This window comes from Periplaneta americana, chromosome 6 (genome assembly GCF_040183065.1).
Source record: "Periplaneta americana isolate PAMFEO1 chromosome 6, P.americana_PAMFEO1_priV1, whole genome shotgun sequence".
Lineage (NCBI taxonomy): Eukaryota > Metazoa > Arthropoda > Insecta > Blattodea > Blattidae > Periplaneta > Periplaneta americana.
The window spans coordinates 105,689,017-105,712,188 of record NC_091122.1 but is presented as its reverse complement, the minus strand read 5'-3'; the positions used below and the strand labels follow the sequence as shown (position 1 = coordinate 105,712,188).

General features: G+C 34.3%; 1 protein-coding gene across 2 annotated transcripts in view; it reads right to left on the bottom strand.

Annotated features, from left to right (window-relative positions):
* The window catches only part of LOC138701622 (RNA polymerase II-associated protein 1-like), a 94,170-nt gene that overhangs the window by 23,717 nt on the left and 47,281 nt on the right, over nt 1–23,172 (bottom strand). For both annotated transcript variants that reach the window (XM_069828699.1, XM_069828700.1), the window contains 4 exons: nt 18,215–18,383; nt 13,606–13,707; nt 6,483–6,777; nt 5,557–5,628 (listed from right to left, as the gene is read on the bottom strand). In XM_069828699.1, coding sequence (XP_069684800.1) covers nt 5,557–5,628; nt 6,483–6,777; nt 13,606–13,707; nt 18,215–18,383 — 638 coding nt within the window. The remainder of the gene's footprint in view (nt 1–5,556; nt 5,629–6,482; nt 6,778–13,605; nt 13,708–18,214; nt 18,384–23,172) is intronic.

The window sequence follows — 23,172 nt, the reverse complement described above, 5'->3', positions numbered from 1 at the left end:
CCTATTTAGATGTAAGGCAACTATACACAGTAATGTTTATATATTTAGTGTTTCCCAGTGTGCTCAAAGCCTCATGGGATAATCTTGGAATGCAGGCTTTCATGGCCGAATCATTGGGATCGATGTTATCCGGACTAAAAGGCTGTGGTCTGCTGTAGCTGTTGCTACCATACGTTTTGTCTGCTACTCTGGCAAACATCATCAGTGGTGTGGCACATGGGAGCGCAAAGATCTCCTTAGCGTGCTGGAAATGACTGGTTGCATTACAGTATTTAGGGTCTGGATGGATCGTGGCAAGACATCAGATTCTAGGGCAAATGCCTATTTTGTTTCTTTAGGAGAAAAGTAAAAATAATTATTAATATTTGTGTTTCATGGAAATTGAAAGGTATTCAAAGAGTTTCATAGTGCCCTAAAACGGTTATTAGAGCCTAATTTGTTAATATTCGCCTAAAAATGCCTAACTGACTGTAAAGTTTCGCATTTTACTCTTACTTTTTATAATTTATACATGCATTCACTGCGAAATTTAAGGCATTTAAAAAGTGGAAAGTTTGCTTCACACCGGCCATGAAACCATTGATAAAGGAAACAAAATGTTTTGAATCTCACGACACTCGCAATAGATTTCACCAAATTTAACATGTTTGGAGGCATAAATGCCGACAAAGAACCAACCTTAGTTTTGAAGCAGGCAACAATCACAACATGTGCTGCTACCGATTCAGAGATATACTATACTATAAAAATGACTGTTTTCGGTCTGAAACCAATTAGCTGTACTGCCCTTCAGTGTGTCATAAAATCACAATTTTTGGAGAAAGAGTGTTTTTGAAATATTTATGAAAAGTCGTAAAACTGCGAATTAGTAGGGTAAACCGTTACAAAATATTTAAAAGAATGGCCCTCCTAGTGTTAACACTACCAGGAAATGCAACAATAAGTGGAACTTTGTATTTTTGTCCAATTGAATCTCAATAACAACGGTTCATTTGAATGCTCGTTAACAGTTGCTCTTTCCCTCACCTTATTTGTGTTGAGAAGTTTTGAGCAGTAGGATGTTTTCCTGTGAAGTTTAACGTGATAATGCCGAAAAATATAAGTGCAAAATCTACATTGATCCGGCAATGGCTAACAGAATATTCAGAATTCACTTATGATGGAAAAATAATATTCTGCAAGATTTGTAGCAAACAGGTATGTAACAATAGTTGAAATATATAAATTCTATTAATTTTAACGAGTAGGCCTATAATATTTATACATTGACTGAGCTATCCTGAGGTATAATTCTTTTTAAGACCACTACACTTTAACCTTTTAAATTCCGATAGTTAAAGTATTTGCAGGTCATTAAAATTTTGATTGTTCGAACCCATTAACTTTGTGATAGAAATACGGCAATACAACAATTAGGATTTTATTTTAATTCAGTTTACTTTACATTTTTAGATTTCGCAAGAAAAGAAGTGCCACCTAAAGCAGCATGTGCAAGGAGCGGCTCATAAGGCTAAAGCTCAGCAGAAAAATCAACTGCAACAAACTTTACTAACACAGCCTACTTCATCCAATCTCAGCAGCAATTTCTATGCTGATTTAACCAGAGCGTTTGTTGCTGCTAACATTCCCTGGAATGCAATTGAAAATCCGGTTTTAAGACAGTTTTTACAAAAATACTGCAAACAAAATATCCCATCTGAGTCGACCCTAAGAAAAAATTACTTAGACAGAATATACAACGAAACTTTAGCTTCCATTCGGGAGGATATAGGTGATTCTTACATATGGGTCTCTGTGGATGAAACCTCAGATCCTATGAATAGGTATATAGCAAATATGGTAGTAGGAAAACTTAGTCCTGATGGACCTTCGATTCCACACCTCGTATGTGTTAAGGAACTTTCGAAAGTGAATAGCCAAGCCATTGCTTATTTTGTAAATAAAGGCCTACAGTCTTTATACTCAGGTAATATAGACGATTCTAAAGTTCTGTTGTTTTGTACTGATGCTGCCTCATACATGGTTGCTGCAGCTCCACTTCTTAAAACATTTTATCCTAACCTCACGCATGTAACCTGTCTAGCACATGGCCTTCACAGGGTTTCTGAAACAATCCAGAATGAATTTCCTCTTGTCAATTCGTTTATTTCTAACACAAAAAAATGTTTTTGTAAAGCCCCATCCAGGATTTCAATATTCAGAGAGAACTTTCCAGATATCCCACTCCCACCTCAGCCGGTTGTTACACGATGGGGAACCTGGATTCAGTCAGTGGTGTATTATTCTAAGTATTTTAAAGAAGTGGTCACAGTTATTGATAAATTACCTGAAACTGATAGTGCAGCGTGTGTGAAAGCAGTGAAAGATTATCTGAATGACTCACGAGTGAAAAACGATATTGCCTACATAACATCAAACTTTTCTTTCATACCTGCAAGCATTGAACAATTAGAACGTGAAAAACAATCTCTTTGTAGCCAAATAGCAATAGTAAAGGAAGCTCAAGTGAACATACATTCTGCTTTGGGCGAAACTGGGAAAAAAGTTAAAAATAAGTGGGACAACGTATTAAATAAGAATGTAGGATTTTCATTGTTGGAAAAAGTATCAAGAGTGATATCGGGGGAAAGTGTAAATGTTCCAGTAAGTATTGATGTTTCTATTGTACCTAATTTAAAATTTGCGCCTCTCACATCAGTTTCGGTTGAAAGAAGTTTTTCTGCTTTCAAAATGATTCTCAGTGACAAAAGGCAAAGTTAACTGTGGAGAATTTAGAAAAAATTCTGGTGGTGTACTGTGCAGATAATTATAATAAAGTCTGAGCATGGAACTGAATTTCAATAACTTAAAATGAGTAATCTTGATATCAATAATCATTATTTCATTAGTTTCAATATATTAAATTTGTGCAGCTCTGTTTATAAATATAATATAGTATTCTTTTTTAATGTTTAAACATACTTTTTTGTGCGTATTTTAGTGTATAACTAAAAATTTCAGTGAAAGAAATAAGTATGAAACCTTGATGTGCCTAAAATGCCTATTTCCATTAAAATAGAGCCTAATTTTACAAATTTTGAGCTTATTTTAGGCGCCTAAAACTGCAATTTTTAGTGCCTAAAAATCCGATGTCTACTCATCACACTTCTATGCCACATAACACCGAAAGGTCATTGAAATATATAAGCACAAGAACAACTTCAATCGAAAGGAAGAAGGCCTTAAAGTCAATCAAGCATGGTATCAGGCCCTGAACCATTCATCCAACAGCTGAACATGACGGTAGCCAATCACAACACTTTGACCACCGGTGAGGACTGTAGATGACAACAGCGAGCTACGATCCATCCAGACCATAAATACTGTAATGAAACCAGTAACAGTCCCAGTCGTTTATAATTATTAACAGTTTTGTTTGCTATTGCAAACACATAATAAATTTCGTTCTAGTGAAATTGTTGTCAGTGGTGCGAATTTAAAATGTCATACATTCTTGAGTTTTGACAGATGACTGGTTTTCGAACTTATTGATTCAATTATGGTGTAATGGCAGAATAAGAATGGCAATGAAAATCGAAATATTTGGAGAACATACATACCACTTCATCTACAAACAATTTCACAGTTAATGATCATTGTACAATTGTACTTCAAGTAGGCCTAATGGCTCTTTTATGTTATTGAGGATATTCAAAGCAGGTGAAACAATGAAATGAATTGATTCAGAATGGCTGGGAAAACTACAGTCCTCACAGTAAATATGTTCCTTAATTCACAATCACTTTTTCTACATAAATCTCATTATATCTTGCTCGGATCAAACCTAGTCCCTTTAGTGAGCACGTGTCAGCTATAATTCTGACTTAAATCACACAACATTTAAATGGGACTTAAAAAATCTTACATAATCTCTACTGCATTCAACCTATTTCAGCCAAATCAGATGTATTTCTAGTTAAAATATACTTTAAAAAGCCAAAGAAATAGTCAGTACTGTATTCCAAAACAAAGAACTTCTGTGAGAGGAATGTCACATTACAATTTTAAGTCTGACAAGCAAACATTCTGATGGGGACAGATAAAGTTGAATTTTTTTCTTTTATCATGTTAATAATGTCAAAAGAAGTGCTTACACAAATTTTGGCCACTCGACCGGAATTATGAGGGCTGTAAAATAAAAGTTCGCCAGGAGTCGTTAACAGAAAGAAAAAACAATTTCATTGGAAAAATTTAATAGAACAGACACACAAATTGTTAAACTATTTTACAACATATTCCCCACCGAAACTGACATATGTTTCACATCATGCGATCGACAGAGAGATGCAGACAGTTGTCAAATGCTGATTCCGATCCCAGGCAGCTGACTTTACGACACAAGTGTACAAAAATTGATCCCATGGTATGGCAAATGTCTCAATTCCAGCGGGGTATATGTTGACAAATAGTGCAACAATTGTTGTAACTGTTTCAATAAATCTTTCCATGCAATTATGTTTTTTTCTGTAAACGGCCCCAAAGAAAATTACTTTCTGGACGGCCTCGTAACTGCGGTTGAGTGGCTAAAATTTGTGTAAGCACTTCTTTTGACATTATTAACATGGTGGAAGAAAAGAATTTAACTTTTTTATCTGCCCCCATCAAAATGTTTGCTTGTGAGCCGTTACAAAATACATTTCACAACTAAGCTATACTACCAAAAACGAAAAACATTCTCCTTATGGAATCAAAAATTATTAATGGACCCAACATAATTATAAAATAAACACTTGAATCTATCAAATACCACGAAAACACATATATTTGACTTATACGAAGAGAAGAAGAGTCACAAAACTATGCTTAAAAATTATCTCAACATTGAAGTACCAGTAGGCATAAGAACTGGACATGAAGGTTAGATGTTTATTACTTTGATATTAGATAATCTGGAACGTTATTGGTCAGTCTTATCAGCAGTCAATAAGTACCAGCCTAGCCATGTATGCCAAGAACACCCACCCTTTGCCCCTCTAAACATTAAACCTGTCAGGGAAGTTCTCTGCTGTGTAAGATAGCAAAATGAATTCTTTCTGTTTTGCAGTCCTTTACAACATATTTGTTTTAATGTACGTAAATTTTATGGGTACATGTCTCCTTTATTTAAGCATATTTAAAAAAATAGGGAGGGGCTATTTAACAAACTTTTTAAATTACAGAGACTACCAGAATCACAGAATCGACGAAACAATAGTAGAATGAAGTACTCACAGAAAACCAGCTACTTCGTCCATACAGCAGCATAAAATCTAAGAAAGTCTGTTCAACGAATAAAGTGATGTAAACACATGCAAATGGTTTTGAGATTTCTGATTGACTACTTACCATGGTTATGATACATTCCAGTTTGTAAATATTCGTTTTGCATCACTTTATTCTTTCGCTGGAAAGAGTACCGAGATCAAATTTTAGCAACTCTGCCAAAAAGTTGTGAGAAAGTGACCGAGTCATGGCAGGGCCACAATTACACAATACTTCTCTTACACTGTCAATTCATTATAATTAAACATGTCTTACCTGGCTGCTGGACTTGGAATATTGCACAGCCAAACAATTCAAAGTGGCTGTCACCAGTTTCAATGCAGAAAACTGAAACAGAACAAGTGACTCCTATCAAGATACCTCACTGGAGTCAGTCAGAGATGACTTCTGACAATTGCAGAGTATGTGGATGTAGAACATGTGCAAGTTATGAATAGCCAATCTTCACCCTTGCTTCTATTTTAATTGCCACAGTAACTCTACCATGCTGCTAGATTTAATCCCTTGGTTCTTCCAAGATGTTCATGTGCTTTCATCTTTCTGTCTCTAGTATGGCTATCTTCTTCAGAAGTGAAATTAGAAGATAACTCTAAATTGTTTTATATAACTTTACAGTGTGGCATGTCGAAGTGGTGTACAACTGGAAAATGGGTCACAATCCTGTCATTTATCCGAAATATGCAGAACCCAAATCACGTAAAGTGAAGTGGGTAGGCATTGGATACATACATGCATACTTTTCTTTTTCTTTCTTTCTTTCTTTCTTTCTTTTAGTCACAGTGATGTAGATGGATGTTGAATACGATATTTCGTTTTGTTTTGTTGTTGTTGTCGTCGTCGTCGTCGTCATCATCATCATCATCTCCGCCTCTTAATTTTATTATTTAACAAAAGTTATTTAAAGTTGTAACAACTTTCAACATACTGTTGAAGAAGGTGTGTTTCGACTCACATCATTAATACCATCAGATGCTCTTACCTATGTAATTATGTTTATTAAACATTATATGTAACACTTTATCATCTTTCTAGCCATTTTTTTATTATTTGTTTTGTAGGTCTGACTTGGAACCTCAGACTAAAGGATAACTGTGGAGTGTTGGCGGAATGATGATATAGTGAGAGAGGAAACAGGAGAATCCCAAGAAAACCCCACCCCTCAGCATCTGCTTGACACTTACTGTAATCTCCTCAGCTCGAGTCAACTGACTCAACCACTTCTTCAGACACAGTTCCAGAAGATGAGTGAAACCTGAGAAATGTTCGTATGTCAGCGTAACTGGCATGCGTTCTGGAATATTCGCTACTTTTTGACTTGCTACTCTCTTTGACTGTGCATCTGCATCAACAAATGCCTCCATTAGTAGTGACATAACTGCTGCACCATGCTCATGGCCGAATATGGAAGAGACATCAGCAGCTGATGTGGCTGATAGATGGAACTGCAGCAATCTCATCAGCACAGGATACAGATCTCTGCAAATCATTAGGATTATTTTTATAGGTAAGACTTCAAGAAAAATTACAAAATATTTTCTCATTTAACGGAAAATCAGTGATATTAAGAAGCTCTCTTGCTGTATACCTCTAATAGTGTATTGGGGACAGGAGGCGGGGGGGGGGGGGAGATTGTCAAGAGGTCACTTTGTGACAAGAAGAACATTTATTTCATGAAATGGCCAGTGGACTATGCAGCAAAACAGCACTCCAAATTGTACCACTATTGAGACCATAATAAGTCTGTCATATTTTCTTATGATAGTCTCATAATTCACAATTGTAACTAGTTTATTAAGTAATCATGTAATTCAATTTGTCATCTAGCTTAAGTAAGTAGCCTATTTAAGTTCGATAATCTTCTGGCTTATGCATATTTTTCTGTTTAGATTTTGTCTTAGGTATACCTGTAACTTTTTTTTATTATTATTATTATTATTATTATTATTATTATTATTATTATTATTATTATTATTATTATTTGTATTATTATTATTATTATTATTATTATTATTATTATAAGGCCAAAAAGGCATATGACTCATTAAGAGAGAAGTTTTATATAACATTCTTATTGAATTTGGTATTCCCAAGAAACTAGTTCGATTAATTAAAATGTGCCTCAATGAAACTTACAGCAGAGTCTGTATAGGCCAGTTTCTATCTGATGCATTTCCAATTCATTGCAGGCTAAAGCAAGGAGATGCACTATCACCTTTACTTTTTAACTTCGCTCTAGAATATGTCATTGGAAAAGTTCAAGCTAACACAGAGGGTTTAGAATTGAATGGGTTACATCAGCTTCTTGTTTATGCGGATGAAGTGAATATGTTTGGAGAAAATCCTCAAACAATTAGGGAAAACACGGAAATTTTACTTAAAGCAAGTAAAGCGATAGGTTTGGAAGTAAGCACTGAAAAGACAAAGTATATGATTATGTCTTGTGACCAGAATATTGTACGAAATGGAAATATAAAAATTGAAAATTTATCTTTCAAAGAGGTGGAAAAATTCAAATATCTTGGAGCAATAGTAACAAATATAAATGACACTCGGGAGGAAATTAAACGCAGAATAAATATGGGAAATACCTGTTATTATTCGGTTGAGAAGCTTTTGTCATCTAGTCTGCTGTCAAAAAATCTGAAAGTTAGAATTTATAAAACAGTTATATTACCGGTTGTTCTGTATGGTTGTGAAACTTGGATTCTCACTTTGAGAGAGGAACAGAGATTAAGGGTGTTTGAGAATAAGGTTCTTAGGAAAATATTTGGGGCTAAAAGGAATGAAGTTACAGGAGAATGAAGAAAGTTACACAACACAGAACTGCATGCATTGTATTTTTCACCTGGCATAATTAGGAACATTAAATCCAGAAGTTTGAGATGGGCAGGGCATGTGGCACATATGGGCGAATCCAGAAATCCATATAGAGTGTTAGTTGGGAGGCCAAGAGGAAAAAGACCTTTGGGGAGGCCAAGACGTAGATGGGAAGATAATATTAAAATGGATTTGAGGAAGGTGGGACATGACGATAGAGACTGGATTAATTTTGCACAGGATAGGGACCGATGGCGGGCTTATGTGAGGGCGGCAATGAACCTGCGGGTTCTTTAAAAGCCATCTGTAAGTAAGTATTATTATTATAAGGCCTGATTAATAATTATGTAAAGAAAATTAATGCCGGGAAATGCATTTACTGCAGGCAAATAAATTAATATTTTGTTGAAAAAGTTAGACGAAACACGTAAAGCTTCATAATGCATATGACAACAAAAAATTACCTATTATCAAGTTAGCTGTTAGATTTACAGTGCGGTACAGACAGATAACTAATGTATTAGTGTTTATAATCAAGGACTGCTCACACCATTTTATATTACTCTATATAACGAAAATAATAACACAGGAATTAAAAAAAAATCATCTAGTCACTGAGATTTTATATATATATATATATATATATATATATATATATGTAGTTGTATTTAAATTGTTTTTGCGTGCATCTTTACTCATACATGCCTATTTCAACAATACCCAATAATAGTACAATGATATGGAAAATTTGTGACTGGTTTCACCAGCATAATTAACAATAAAATTTCCAAATATTTTATTTTCATTTCATCAACATTCGTGAATTCTAATGTCAAATTTTAAGACTTAATTTCAGTCTAACTGTTGTCCTTACCTACTATACAAATTTCGTGATTATTTTAGTAAAATGTCACATAATTTTAATGCAGAAGTCTTGTATCAGGAATATCTAGCAAACATGTATAAAAAAAATTTTTACCTAGAAGAAACATAATTAGATGGATAATGGCAAACTTTCATCACAAAATCATCTGTTAAAACAAGTCATTTTAAGATTTCAAGTTTGGTGTCAACTGCAGCATAAAGGAAAAGGAATGATTATGTACTGTATGCTGAGTGACACAATGCTGATTCATGGATGTCCAGCAAAAAACCTCTTTCAACATCTGAATATGTCAACGCAGTGAAGCTATCATGAAGTTTGAGCACATTTATTTTTACAATTTTATTAGTTACCGGTACTTATTAAAAATTTGATTATAACCAGCTGAGCTATTGTATCATTTGTATTATTGTAGTAAAACTTCATTTATTCGTTTTTGTGGGGATCTGAACAGAAATAGCATTTGAAGACTAAGTGGAGTGAACGAGTTAAGTCAATTTAGTAAAATTTTCACAAGAGAAATTTGGAATTTTACAGTAAAGCCATCTTTGAGTCTATACTACAGTACTCAAAATTATAACACATACTCTTGAATAATGTAATATTATTTGTAGGAAATCTTAGCTTGTTTAGAACCAAAGCCAGCTGATTATATTATATTTCGAACTCCTACCCAGAAAATTTTAAGACGACTTACTTTGTTCTTCCAGTGTAATCTTCATTTAATAACATGTGATTATTTTACAAGAAATCAGGTATTTCAGATTGCTTTTTCTTAAGGAATAAACCACGTCCTCAAATTGTAATAACTGTTCCATAATTCGTTCAGTTACATCATGGTATATTACAAAATGTTTCACTGTTTCTAAAATACTACCAGCATCATTAAAGGACACAAGATAGCTGGACGAAATGATGTGCACCTTCGAATTTCTACAGATTTCAAAATGGATCACATCTTAACAATGAATATATACTGTATTTTCGCATTCTTACATTTTCACGGCAAACCTATGAACAAAATTGATTTAGAATGTATAAATGAAGTTTCATATCTCCTGGGGTTTAAAATATGTTCGTATAAGTGTAAAAACGCATAGCCAAAATAAATTAACATGGAGAATATAGAAAATTTGCCAGGATTTCAGAAGAAAACTTATAAGTGTGAAATGTATAAAAGAAGAAGTTACACTGTATTATTTTGTTGTTGAAAATTAAGAACACTGCTACTAGCAACAACAGTTCTATAGCCTGCATCTAGTAAGGGTTATTTAAAAGGAGAGTTGTCATCATGATTCATTGTTAGAAGTGAGAGGATTTCACTTTAAGAAAAAGCATTGACCATGTGGAGGACTGTTCCATCAGCTATTTATAAATCTTTTCTTGAGAATTGGGAATTAATTAGTTTCCTTTAATTCACTAAATAAAATTTCATGGAGAACTAGATCGATTTCATGTCCTAAAATATTGTTATACCTCTAAAATTATCATATATTTAATTTGCGAATAACGGGATAACAGCTAAATTGGTGGAATAGCCAACCACTTTCTTGCCAAACAGCCTTGCTGTAGAAGTTTAACAGACAAGTAGGGGTGGTATAGTTGAGGCAAAGATTTCACACTGTTAAAACACGTACAATATTGTCTGCATTTATTATATAAAGTGCACAATATTTAACTATCAACAAAACAATCAAGGCATTAGGTATGTAACTTAAGTTATTGTTTGATTATAGTGTGAAGTTAACAACGGAAAATGTGTGCTGCATATAATATTAAATCTGTATTATAAGCATTTCTTAACAGTTTAAAAACGGAAAAATGTGTGCTGCATGTAACAGTGGAAGGCAGAGAGGCTAACCACTACATCACAGGCGAGGTAGGCCTATTTTTAGTGCAGCAATTGAAAGTAAAGTTTAGACTCAAAGATATAATAATAGTTTGGTTGAAGGAATGAAGAAATTCCCGGAAAGTAAATGGTTTTATTGAGTACTTGAGCAGATAGTTGCAGTTGAGCAGTGTAGGCCGGAAAGATAATTTTGTGTTTATAAAGTGGTTCTAACAAAAAAGCAAAGTCTCAAAACAAAATTTAGACCTAGATAATCATTATGTCATGCAAAGTCAATTATGAATGTATTAATAGGAAATTAATTAGTTGTTGACTGTAATATTGAGATCCATGTATCAGCAGCCATAGAGAGCAATGAGGCTAATGAATTCATTAATAGTAAGTTAATTATTCATAATTTAAGACATGATAAGAATAAAGTTCCTAACCACAATAATATTTCTACTGTCTTTGTCACTTTATATTGTAATATTAAATATTCACTAATTATTTTCATCATTATAGTTATTGTAGTTTGAGTAGGTAAAACATTTAGCTGCCTGAAATTGTATTTTTATGTGCCTAAAATTGTATTTCAATGCTTTTATTAATCTAGAGCCTGGTTGCAGTGTCTAAAAGTTGGTTATGGCCTAAATGTCCGAAGTCTAGTTAATGTATATGTTTTTGCAGGAATCATTATCGCATTAATAGGTTTTTTTTTTTTTATCATTTGAGTAGATTCAACATGCCTATCCTGTGCGATAAACTTGCGAGAACACGTATGTTTAGGAAGAGAGTGAGACAGAGATACTATATCTCACTATTTCTTCTAACGGAGGCATCTTGCAGCAACAGTATACTAGACAAAACCCATAAGACCAATGCTTTTTTCTTAAGCTGGAATCCTCTATAGATGTTTGCAAATGTGTCCTCTTTATAGATCCTCAAAATATGGCAAATCTAACATTATGTCAACATAAACCAGGGATTATCTCAACAGCACTGTCATGTTGCATAAAGAGTTCTTCCCACTGTCTTCAGCTGTTTGTAATATTTCGACTGTTGACTTTTAAATTACAATTGCTGGTTGCCGTTGAATTTAAATAGGAACTTGCAGTCAGTGTTATACTGGTATGGCAAAATGAGTCATTGTTAGCATATAACTGTACTTTTTTTTTTGGAAAGTTTCATGATTTTTTTTTTGTTTGTTTTTGTCTCTTTTGGCAACATAATTGAAACTATAATTATTTAACTGAACATTGTGACACCGATCAAGTATGAATAATTTCGAGGGAAAAATTGTTCCGGGGCCGGGTATCGAACCCGGGACCTTTGGTTAAACGTACCAACGCTCTCCCAATTAAACTACCTGGGAACTCTACCCGACACTGATCCAATTTTTCCCTCTATATCCACAGACCTCAAAGTGGGCTGACAACAGTCAAGCAACCAACCTTGAGTGCACACTAACTCTGTGTGACTTAAATTGTGGTTTTCTGTTACGTACAGTGATGTGTATTATACAAATCAAACTTTCAGGAATAACTCCCTGTAAAGTTAATTTGAATAATTTCGAGGGAAAAATTGTTCCGGGGCCGGGTATCGAACCCGGGACCTTTGGTTAAACGTACCAACACTCTCCCAACTGAGCTACCCGGGAACTCTACCCGACACCGATCCAATTTTTCCCACTATATCCACAGACCTCAAAGTGGGCTGACAACCGTCAAGCAACCAACCTTGAGTGCACACTAACTCTGTGTGACTTAAATTGTGGTTTTCTGTTACGTACAGTGACATGTATTATACAAATCAAACTTTCAGGAATAACTCCCTGTAAAGTTAATTTGAATAATTTCGAGGGAAAAATTGTTCCGGGGCCGGGTATCGAACCCGGGACCTTTGGTTAAACGTACCAACGCTCTCCCAACTGAGCTACCCGGGAACTCTACCCGACACCGATCCAATTTTTCCCTCTATATCCACAGACCGCAAAGTGGGCTGACAACCGTCAAGCAACCAATCTTGAGTGCACACTAACTCTGTGTGACTTAAATTGTGGTTTTCTGTTACGTACAGTAACATGTATTATACAAATCAAGCTTTAAGGAATAACTCCCTGTAAAGTTAATTTGAATAATTTCGAGGGAACAATTTTTCCCTCGAAATTTTCCAGGTAGTTCAGTTGGGAGAGCATTGGTACGTTTAACCAAAGGTCCTGGGTTCGATACCCGGCCCCGGAACAATTTTTCCCTCGAAATTATTCAAATTAACTTTACAGGGAGTTATTCCTGAAAGCTTGATTTGTACTGATCAAGTATGTCCATTACCGTGTATTTATTTGCCTCTCTCAAATATATAAAGCAGCAAAATAAGTTTTAGCTAATGAACACTATTTTCTTCAAATAATTAATGCTATAAAATGCTATTTTTAAAAACATTTTTGCTATAAATACAAAACAATGAATGCTGGTAATTTCATGCCACTACATACAGGTATCTCTTCAATCAACAATATCTCTGTCAAGTACAGACAAAGGCTGTCTGGCATGATCTATGAGTGTAATTTATGAACTTCTAGAAGCCATCATATGTCTGATATCGTAAATTTAATCTTAGAGTAGAGAATGCCACAATTCTGAATAAGTTTTTAAAACTGATTAAGATATCAGGCTGTTTAATTAATTCCGTTCTTGTTATGTTAAAGAGATAGCATCAGACTCACTTTCACATTCAATTATATCCTATTGCACTTTTCTGAGGTCGACTAACTTACGTAAAGTGTGTGGTGGCAAGGTTGTATGCCAACAGTGTGTTCCACAGATAAAAGCTCTCAAAACTGAGCCGCACTGCCTCCTGCTTGGGCAATCCACATTCCCTACAACAATAATCAATGTTAATGAAATGCCAATATAACGGAATTATACATAACTCATCTCATGTAATTCAAAAAAGGGAAGCTCAGAGTTCATCCTTACAACTATACATTACATTCACAATTTTCTTCCCTAATACTAGGGCATTCGAAAAGTAATGGCAATATAGTTACTGTTTCACACTAAATTTATTTAGGTTACTTTTGTCATTACATACTTCAAATACAGTCTCCTGTCATGTCAACAATATGTTGCCAAATTTTTGGAAGACAGCAGACTTCATCTGCATCAGCATTTCTGGATATCTCTCTCACTGATCAATCTCAAGCTCTTTGGATGTCAACTCCTGACTGAAAGCGAATGCCTCGCTTTCACCCAACTTGCAATAGTTCAGTATGGTAGTAACCTACTTCTCTCTCACAGGCTTCCTGCAATGTCCTAAAGCAATGAGTTGCATGTTCTTATCTTGTAACTTGGATTTTTATGAAGCACCTTCGTTCATACCTTTAGGACTGTACTGTTTACTACAAATCAAAAACAGCCACTGTATTTACAATATATGGCTACTTCGAGATTTTCAATATTGCAAATTTATGAACAATAGCTGTTCTATTATGTAGTACAAGATTTCAATTGTCACCGCCAGGAGCATTGATTTACAGCATTGTTGCCATTACTTATCGAATGCCCTAGTACATCAGACAAAAACACAAAACACACTAAGCAGAGACCTCTAAAGAAGTAAGCCACAACCCAAACATAATACCGGATGCACCCAGAAAATCAGCAATTGCAGCCTTCAGATTAATTACAGGCCATGACTGATGGCAGAACATTTACACAGAAGAGGAATCCTCCAGTCAACCATATATCCATTGTGAGAGCTAAATAAAGAGAGGGATTGGGAGCATTTTGCCAGATGTTCAACCTTCCAGAAGGAAACCATCTACGAAATATATTGCAAGAGGACAAATGGCTTTACTGCCCGGTGTTCGACATTAGAAAACATTGCATTCACAATTTTTTCTTCCCTAACATAAGCTTACCATTATTACATCTTGCACTACAAAAAATAAACGCAAATATAGTTAGATGGCTTCGAACACTCAGCTATTTGAGAATAAGATGTATGTCATCAACTCATCATACAATCCAAAAATCGTAATGATCAATGCTAGTTGTCTAAGAAAGACCTTCACAAATCAGTAGAAAGTTTTCATTGACACATTTTTTTACACAACAAATGGTGAAGTAAATATTCAAGTTTAATTTTGCTACAGTAGACTTGCAATGTTCTTCTGGGACTATGGGCTGATCAATGGAAATATATTCTCATAATTTATCTAATGCATAATAGATGCAGTTCACTTAAACAGGATAAATTAACTTTACACAACTGAATGTTTATTTTATTTCCGATTACACCACATGAATAAAAATCACCTTCTAATTAACAGACATCTAGATCCTGGCAAACAGATGGACTTTGGAGACTTCTATTGTCTAAACAATCACATCAAGTTCTGGAAAACAGAGGTTCTGTGTGGAATGTAAGCAAGGTTTTTTTTTTTTTTTTTTTTTTTTTGCTGTGTTGAAAGAGAGAATGTGAAATGCCTAATTTGCTCAAAAGCATTACTTGGTGTTTTTAGAGGCAATTTATTAATTCATTTTCTGAAAAAGAGAAGGTCCTTCACTGCAAACCCAGCATTCTCCAACATTTCCTATTTTCCGCCTTATTCTTAATCTCCACATACAATACATATATCTTAATAATGTCAATCATCTGATATCTTCTTCTGCCCCGAACTTTTCTCTCACACAAAAGCATTACATTTGATGTCATGCTTCTTATGGTGAAATGAAAGATACGCTCTGCACAAAAAAATATTTTGTTATTGTTAGTGTTGTTATTATGTGCAACATTATTACAAGAATTGGATGCTAACAACAAGTTCCAAAAATTGATGATTGCAAATACAAAATTAAATATACTAGCTAAATAATAGCATGGGAGAGTGCTTGGTCCCTCAAACATTTGCAAGAGGTGAAGAGGGTGAATTTTTAAAAACTACATCTGACAAAAGCTGTGGAAATTGAGTCCCCTCATGAGCTTCCCAATTTTAGTTATATAAATACCGTAGCACGAGCAATGATTAACAACATAAAAGATTTAATTAGCAGAGTGAAAAGCTATCTTCAAGAGTAAGTGAGATCTGAAAAATCCTACAATTTTCATTGTATTTTTCATCAAGAAACACTATGTGCTAAATCAGAGGGAGGCCAGAACAGCTGCTGCCTACCCTAGAACTTTTTTTATCTGACCTAGCATCGACATTTGAACTATGCAAGCTAAAACATTCATCTTATAAAAATTGGAAAACTTATTTTTGTCCTAAAAATACAGAATATTCAATCTCAAATACTCTCACATCACAATAGAATAGAGACCAATAAATGTTAAAAATACAAAAGCAAGATCGTCATATGTTATTGCAATTGCACTGCAGACATGCTGCAGGTTAAAGTAAAATAACATTGTCATTTCGAAGTAATTTTGTCATCTTTATTTGATTACGTTATCATTTAAGTATACACCTATGTTATTCTTCTACAGAGATGGATTTTAATAGTGCAAGTCCTTTTATCAAAGTTAAAATCTCGTTGAGTGTCAAAAAAAACTGCTGATTGATAACAGCAACAAATGCACCATAAAACAAAATGGGTCACTCCGAAGCACAATGCTGGAGTGTCAGTCAAATGCGAGATTGTATACAATATATTATGAGTGGATATGTCAGTAATCTGTCATATTAATATCACAACTGAGCAAAATATCACAACTGCAATAGTGGAATAAAATTAATATAATGTGAAACTAAATACAAACTTATATTTTAAAAAATCAAGCAATGAGGAGGATTCAAACACGGAAATTTTTGTACAGCTGTACTACATGGTCACTATGAAGAGGACCCTAAACTGGTCATTTTTTCTTTCCATGAGTATACAACAGGGGTGGAAAACTCGTATTGTAAAGACAGCAGTCAGCCAGGGGCGTATTTTGCGGGCTACTGGGGCTACCAGCGGTAGCCCAAGGAAATTACAAAAGAAAAAGTTTATAATATAACATAATGTAATAATTTTGTATTATTAGTTTTACCATAGTAATTAAAATTAAAGTAATTGTTAGATATATTTTGTGTAATAATAGGGTCAGCGGTAGCCCAAACCCTTTAACCAGTATACGCCACTGCAGGCAGCATGAGTATCTATGTACAACAGCAACTGTAGTGGGAGAAGCTAAGCTCTCTGAGAGTGGCGGTTTTCCAGTCCTGGTGAACAATAATATACGGAAATGTATAAATGTTGTTCTGGTAAAAAACTAGGATTTTGCCTGCTGTAGTAGGTCTTTTGATTTTAACCAGAAGACACCATATGGAGATGATCTACCTTTCATCCTCCAAAGAAATTAATTAAAATTAATCATACATAATTATGCTTCCAACCAAAACTTCTACTGGCAAAAATTTTAGAATTTTCAAATGAGCTTTCTTCTGAACAGTATTAATTCTGGTGATCCAATATCTATACGATTTCTAGTCTTCTTCAATGCAGTCCCTGCCCAAAGATCCAAGAGGGATTATTTTATCTCTAGAGAATTTTACACTGACGGACTGTATAAATGTAGTTTCACTTGCAATCGGGTTCGTAAAATTTTCTATACAGTCGGTTGTGGAATATCAATCAAGTTCCGAACTCATCGTCACGTGCTCCACTGCTTCATTAGAAACACTTGGGCGTCCACTGCTTTTACCTTTACTCATAGTACCAATTTCCTTAAATTGACGATGCCATCACAGATTGCTTTGGTGACCTGGCGGTGAAGTTCTAGGGTATTGTCTCTAGAATACATGCTGTACGGTAACAAAGGAAAATGACTTCTCATATTCCAAAACTGCAGATGATTTCTGCTGCATAGACACCATTTTGAAAACTTTGTTTGTGTTGCTGTCTGTCTACACACACACACCAGAGTTACAACAATGGAAAAGTAAACTTTCAGAGTTTTTCTTTCGATTCATGATTAGCACAAACATATTGCATCTATAGTTTTCGCAAATATTTGACTTAAAACCTGATGAATAATTTGTAATTGCCCTGTATTACAATAGCAGCATTTTTATTTGGACATGACAAGATATAAGACAAAGGTCTCTAAATTGGTATTCTCCTGCCAAGATCAGGACTCTGAATTTCTTACATTAGACTACCACCAAATAAACCCTAATACCACTCTGAAATAACCTGATATGTTAAACAGTGATAATGCCAGGTCAAATTCCTTAGTCAAGAAAGCCTCTATATTATACAACTGAAGCATTCTCTAAGTTGTTATTTGAGGGAATGCCTCAATTACAGAAAGAAAAAGTTTTGTATTAAATGTTCTGTTACATTCACATTCACTAAGGAACATTTACTTATAATGTCATTAGTGTGTTCAGCAGTTACCTTGGATCAATACTGATATAAGTGATGACAGAATCCATCACTCCAAACTTATGGACAAGATCTGAGGCCATGTTGCGAGAACTACTGGCAATGACTCGCAACAACTTCAGAGCTTCAACCAGCGGAATTCCGTACACTGATGCCATCTCTGATGGTTTAGTGGTTCCAACTTTAACATAACATAGGAAACAAAAGTAAGTTCTGGGGGGAAAAAAAAGGTGATACATCCAAAATATAACTAGTACACAATACATATTACAATTTATTTATTTAATCCTAATGTTATATGGAGGAATGTTTAGTACGAAATCCCAATCCTCATTAAACAAAAATTATAATCCCTTAAGAGAGTTAATTATTGTATTGCAACAAACATTTATTTTTCCTAATATTATTATTCCATTTTCTTTTTTACTTCACATACATTACCCTTATATACTTGTATATATTTTACTGTTTCATGTAATGTAAAAGTAAGGATCCTACTAATGACATAATTACGTTACTTAAATATTTCTAATACATTCATATTCTGTCATTTCTACTTTTGCCTAGTTTTGTATACTCTCACAGTAAATTTTACTGTTTGAAATGTTGTATAATGTGCTTTGTTATAATATAATATGCTGCAAATAGTCAACTGTATTGTAAATATTGATTCTACTAGATAAGATGCATAATAACAACAACAACAATAATAATAATAATAATAATAATGTCCACACACTGTACCCGTGTAATGGAAAACAAATTACTATTACTATTGGATGAACAATCCTTCGCATGCCCACTTTCATGGCCTATGCCTAGTCAGCGGAACCAGCTGCTAAGTCTCCTGCCTTCACTGTGCTGAAGGTCACGTCAGGTATCAGTTTGAGTTGTACCCTTGCAAGATACTTGCATACAGAATTGCTTCGTGCTGTAAGGAGATTATCTCAAGAGAGATTTCATGGTGTCCACATCGAAGTTTGATTCAAAATGTATTAATGTTTATTTTTAAGTGTTTACTAGTAATAACTTACCCAACATACTGTAGGTAGAGCTTTAACTGTTTATAAGTGATAACTTACATGACAAATTGTAAGTAGATTTTTAAGTGTTTATTAGTATAGATTACTTACGCAACAAACTGTAGGTAGATTTTTTAAGTGCTTATTAGTAATAACTTACATGACACATCATAGGCAGGTTTTTTTAAATGTTTATTAGTATTTATTTTTAAGTGTTTATTAGTACACGACAAACTGTAGATTGATTTTTTAAATGTTTATTAGTAATAAGTAATAATTTACACGACAAACTGTAGGTAGATTTTTTAAGTGTTTATCAATAATGCCACCCTACCTCATTATCTCATGGGCTAGTTGCCTCATAAGTGGTGTCATGTTGGCATCACTTGTGAGGTTCAGACCTATCTTTGGACAGTTGACTAAAGAAACAACTTTCGTGATAAACTGTAGGTAGATTTTTTAAGTGTTTATTTAGTAATAACTTATGTGGCAAACTGTAGGTAGATCTTTTATTTGTTCATTATTAATAACTTAGGCGACAAACTGTAGGTAGATTTACTGCGGACTTCCTAACACCCGTTCACCACAGTTATTAGCTTGACTCGCCCAAGATCCAAAAGTAGTGAAAATGGGCACACAAAAGATTGTTCAGCCTGAATATCTTAAGCAGTTGAGAACCTGTGTAATACTTTTTAGGTCTCAAAATCATGTGCCAAAATTTATTCTCTCCTATATCTGAGAGATAATGACAGATTCCATGTTCAGGGTAATATCACTTTAGTTTTCATTTTCATTTCATGTACCAGTACTGCATTCCATAGATCTTACAACAGTATTCTATATTTCAAATATGGCACACGTAAAAAATTATTCAAAAATATATACCATATAGTAAGAAGATTAATGCAATTTACAAGCATAAACAATAAATTCATTACATACATTGTGTGAGTATGGACAAAATGTGTTAATTCTGTTCCAAATTTTTCTCTTGGCACTTCGAAGCTCTAAGATAATTAGGCAGTGCACTAAAGATTGTAAGAAGTGAATAGTGAACTCCTTTTATTAAAACAACTGAGACTAACAAAAGGTAGATAGAAATCTCATTTATGTCTTATATTAAAATTTTGATAGTTCTGATTAATACTAAATGTAAATTTGTCTTTCACATAGAACATCACAAGGGAAAGAATGCATTCATAAGGTAAGATTTGTAATCTTAGAAAATATTTTTATATGATATTCTTTTATGAACACCTGTCCTAATTCTTAGAGCTCCATTTCGTGAAACAAAAATATGTTTAGCTTTAGATGAATGTTCCAAAAAATTAATTCATATTACATTATAAACTGAACATATGAGAAATATACCATTTTGAATGTGTTTACTACATCACCAATCGAGGCTGAGGATCTTAATGACTAACAGGCAGAGCTCAATTTAGGAGTAATATATTCTGTGTGTGTTTTCTATTTCAAGTGATTATCTAATTCAAAACTAAGAAATTTCTTGCTTTATAGATTCTTTGAGTTCAATTCCATTTAATGTAACACTGAAGGAAAACTGAACACTATTTTTTTATTGGTTATTTTATGACGCTTTTTCAACTGCTATGGTTATATAGCATCTGAATGAGATGAAGGTGATAATGCCAGCGAAATGAGTCCTGGATCCAATGCCAAAAGTTACTCAACATTTGTTCTTATTGGATTGAGAGAAAACCCCACAAAAACGTCAACCAGTAACGTCTCCCAACCAGGATTTGAACCCGGTCCTGCTCATTTCAGGGTCAGGCATGCTAACCATTACTCCACAGCGGTGAACCTGAGCACTATTATTTGTACTAAATTTCACTAATGATTACAATCGTTTAATCAATATTAAGTATTAGTTTATTTGCACTAAATCATTTATTAGATTTAACATTGTCTTAGAGTCGACAGTACTTTGGAAGGCAGTCGTCTGCTATAAGCACCACAGCATTTCTGCTGTACAAGCTTGTACTGTAGAACCAATCGGAATCAGTAACAAGTGCTTTCCGAGTTCATTTGTTCACATGTGAGTGTTTCAATACATTGGATAAGTAAAACTACTTGCCAACAAGCAAGAAATGACTGCAGATGCATGTGGTGTGTGTCTGCGAACTGTTCAAAGAATTGTTAGTGAAGGAAACAGGGTTTGTTTGGTTTTATGTTAACAGTAATCAAAGGCTAAGGTCATTATTGTCTTTTGAGAATTTAAATTCTCTCCTGCGCTATTTGTATTGCACATGCATGAAGTACGATGTGACAATGTTATATGCTGTCTTGCTCTCTATCTATGTCTCTCGATGCAAACACTAGCAGATGACCACCATTCCAATTGCCGTTGACTCTAGAAGTGTTAAAGTGATCAATTGTTTACTTGAAATAATCACACTTGTATAATCTACAAATAAGATTACTTGGGACAAATTATTTATAGTCGAGGCTAAATCGATAATATAAACTAAAAACAATAATGGACTTAAAATAAAATTGATCCCTGGAGAACTTCATCTTCAATAGTCCTAAATTCTGAGTGAGTAACTTTGTGACTATTTAGTATGCCTATCTATTTCTAGTTTTTGTTTTATATTTCACAATCAACCTAAGGTCTCAACTATAAGACCTACAATAAAAATTTAATTTATCAATATATTGTGGCCTATGCAGTCAAATACTTTAGCCAAGTCACAAAATATTCCTCCAACATAAAATTTATAATTTTAAAAATTCAGTACTTCATCCACCACATACAAGCTGCATTCTCTATCGATATTTTTTTTCTAAATCCCATGTGCTCTGAAACTAATACATATTGTTGGATTTCAAATAATGATAAAACCTATTATACATAACTTTCTTAACCACTTATGAAAATGTCCTTACATTGTTCTAAAGATGTAGCTAGTAAAACATCTGGAGAGATTATATACAGAGTGATTCACGAGGAAAGGTAAAAAATTTAGGATGTGAATTCTGAAGTCATTCTGAGTGAAAAAGTTCATATGAATATAGGTCCATTTTCGAACGGTTACGGAGATATGGCTCTTTGATTTCAAAAAAACTTCTGAGATTCCATTGTACTAACTCGCATTTAGAGACAGATAACGGACAAATTTAAAGTTTATATTCACGTATGCATACATACCAAATATTCTATTAGTCGGGGTCGATGTTTTCGCGCGTTTTCAAAGGCACCTCCTCCTGCTTCAATGCACTGTTGCACTCGGGCGTGAATCGTGCTGGTCGCTCGGGAGAGTTGCACATGGCTGTCTTTATGCCGCATCCAAAATACGGTCGATTAGCGCTTCTCTCGTTCCTTTGCTATACCAAGTCTTTCACCCAACCCATAGACAGTAAATACTCTTCGATATGGTACCCTTCTGTTTGGAAAGCGTCGTTCATATTCAGCGACGGCATGCAAGGTACTTTCATCGCACAAACCATAAACAGACACAATATCGGCGTATTCTGCAGTCGAAAATTTAAAAGGCATCTTGAAAAACACAACTTAACACTTCCGATAACTGTATCTGTATAACTACTGTAATATAGGTAGCTGGCTGAACTGCTGTGAACCGATAAGTGATAGTGTATTTGTAATGCCCCACCACCCGGCTTGTTTCTCTTCTCTTATCTACAACATCGATCACAATGCAGATTCCAATGTTACGTCATTCGTCGGTGATCTTGTCTCATGTCAGCAGCATATGGTAACGTCTGATTCACATTGGGGCGAGATGTTTTACCAAAAAATGCATCTAGTTCCGCCACTGTTCGAAAACGGACCTATGTTCATATGAACTTTTTCACTCAAAATGGCCTAAGATATCGTATCCTAAATTTTTTACCTTTCCTCGTGAATCACCCTGTATAAACACAGAGTTGCAGAACTCAACTCCATAATTCAATAAATTATTGTAA